This window comes from Impatiens glandulifera, chromosome 5 (genome assembly GCF_907164915.1).
Source record: "Impatiens glandulifera chromosome 5, dImpGla2.1, whole genome shotgun sequence".
NCBI lineage: Eukaryota > Viridiplantae > Streptophyta > Magnoliopsida > Ericales > Balsaminaceae > Impatiens > Impatiens glandulifera.
The window spans coordinates 44,088,569-44,090,256 of NC_061866.1; the positions used below are offsets into that span (position 1 = coordinate 44,088,569).

At 30.7% G+C, this 1,688-nt stretch overlaps 1 protein-coding gene across 1 annotated transcript; it reads right to left on the minus strand.

The window, feature by feature from the left end:
• Positions 1 to 785: 785 nt before the first annotated feature.
• Positions 786 to 1,342, minus strand: LOC124940247 (monothiol glutaredoxin-S10-like). The gene has a single exon (XM_047480744.1). The coding sequence runs from the start codon at positions 1,315 to 1,317 to the stop codon at positions 1,009 to 1,011; it is 309 nt and encodes a 102-aa protein (XP_047336700.1). The 5' UTR covers positions 1,318 to 1,342; the 3' UTR covers positions 786 to 1,008.
• Positions 1,343 to 1,688: the final 346 nt, after the last annotated feature.

The window sequence follows — 1,688 nt, forward strand, 5'->3', positions numbered from 1 at the left end:
TACACAGTTTTTCGATCCAAATAAACTTGTAATTACCAACCTTTATGAGCAATTTGTTACTTAATTTTTTATTGTGTCGTAATATTGTCTTGAATGTGTGCTCATTTATTTTTTCACCACAAAAATATATAGTAATCAAATTTAAAGTTTGTTTTTATTCAAACATCTTTTCATTCCAAGTGTTTTACTAAAAATATATATTCAAACTTTATATTTTACTATAAATTCGATTTTCACTAAAATGAAGTAAGGGATATTCATGACTCGGTGGGAGTTTCTATTAGTTTCTCCAAAAAATAAAATTCAATTTAAAATAAAAATCTTTGAATTTATCAATATATATATATTTTCTAACTGTCTCTAATGTTTTCAAAATAGATCGTCATCATTTGTATTATTAATTTATTGTGTTATTTTTTAATACCTTATATAACTTGACATCTTACTAGAGATTTTTTGTCATCCAAAATGACAAATATAAATTCCATCTATCTTTAATACTAATTTTTTTTTCAATGACCAAAGTTTAATATTTCTTGAAAGAAGCTATTACGAATCTTTCGTACTATTATTTTCCACTTAAGTCAGTATTCTTAGTAGAAAATTGATTTTTTATGTTAACATTTTATGAATACTCATTTTTGTTATTTTTAGTATTGTTTCTCAGGTGTCCTTTACCTTATCTTAAAGACTTTATTTTGAATGGAATGAGAAAAATCTTCCGTTTATAGTAGAAAGAAAATCTAATCCTAAATTTTTGTTTAGTCGAAAAATGCATGCATAAGTCTCTAGGAACATTTTCATGCATATAAAATTTATCGATCCGAAGCCTTCAATGCTAATCAAAACAGCCGAAACCAGAAAAAAAAAACTCTAGATAGACATAGTTAGCAAAATCAGGTGCTAATTTGACTCATCGAGTCGAGCACACATCAAGTCACAAGACCGCTTATTGGTAGAGTACTCTATTAACTTATAGCTATGCCGTCTAACTAATCAACTATATATCTAGAGCCACATGGCACCAGCCTCTTTAAGCATCTTCTTTAGCGACCCATTAAGGTGAAGAGTCATGACGGTATTGGCAGAACCTACGAGCCTTCCACCAATGAAGACAGCTGGCACTGCCGGGCAACAACCAATTCGTGACAACGCCCACTCCATTTCCCTACCTCTCGTGTCTTCGTCAAGCTCGTGGATCATCGGGCTCACCCCTTGCTCGTAGAACAACCTCTTGATTGCATGGCACATGCAACACGAGCTATTCGTGAATATCACCACAGCCTTCATTGAAGCCAACTTCACAATTCTGTCCATTAATATTATTGAACCCTCAAAAAGGAATTTGGTTTTTGTTTAATTAGGTCTTATGGGTATGAATATGTTTATATAGAGTAGGATATGTGATGAAACTTGACATTAAAGAATGAATTTTGTTTAGTGGAGACCCGAGAGGGATATGAAAAGGTGAAGGTTCCTTATAGATATTTGGATATATGCTTGAAAACTAATTATGATTTTGATTTGATGGATACTTTTAATGTGAGCTTGTTTGATATTATTTTAACATTTTTATTAATTAAAATATTCTTATCATATTTTCCATCAATAAAAATCATATATAATACCACTTTCTTCAAATAACATATTTCACCTTAGTTAGGTATTGGAAAGTGGGCAACCTCACC

Coding starts and splice junctions, on each gene's coding strand:
- LOC124940247 (XM_047480744.1), bottom strand. CDS start 1,317: ATGGACAGAATTGTGAAGTTGGCTTCAATGAAGGCTGTGGTGATATTC.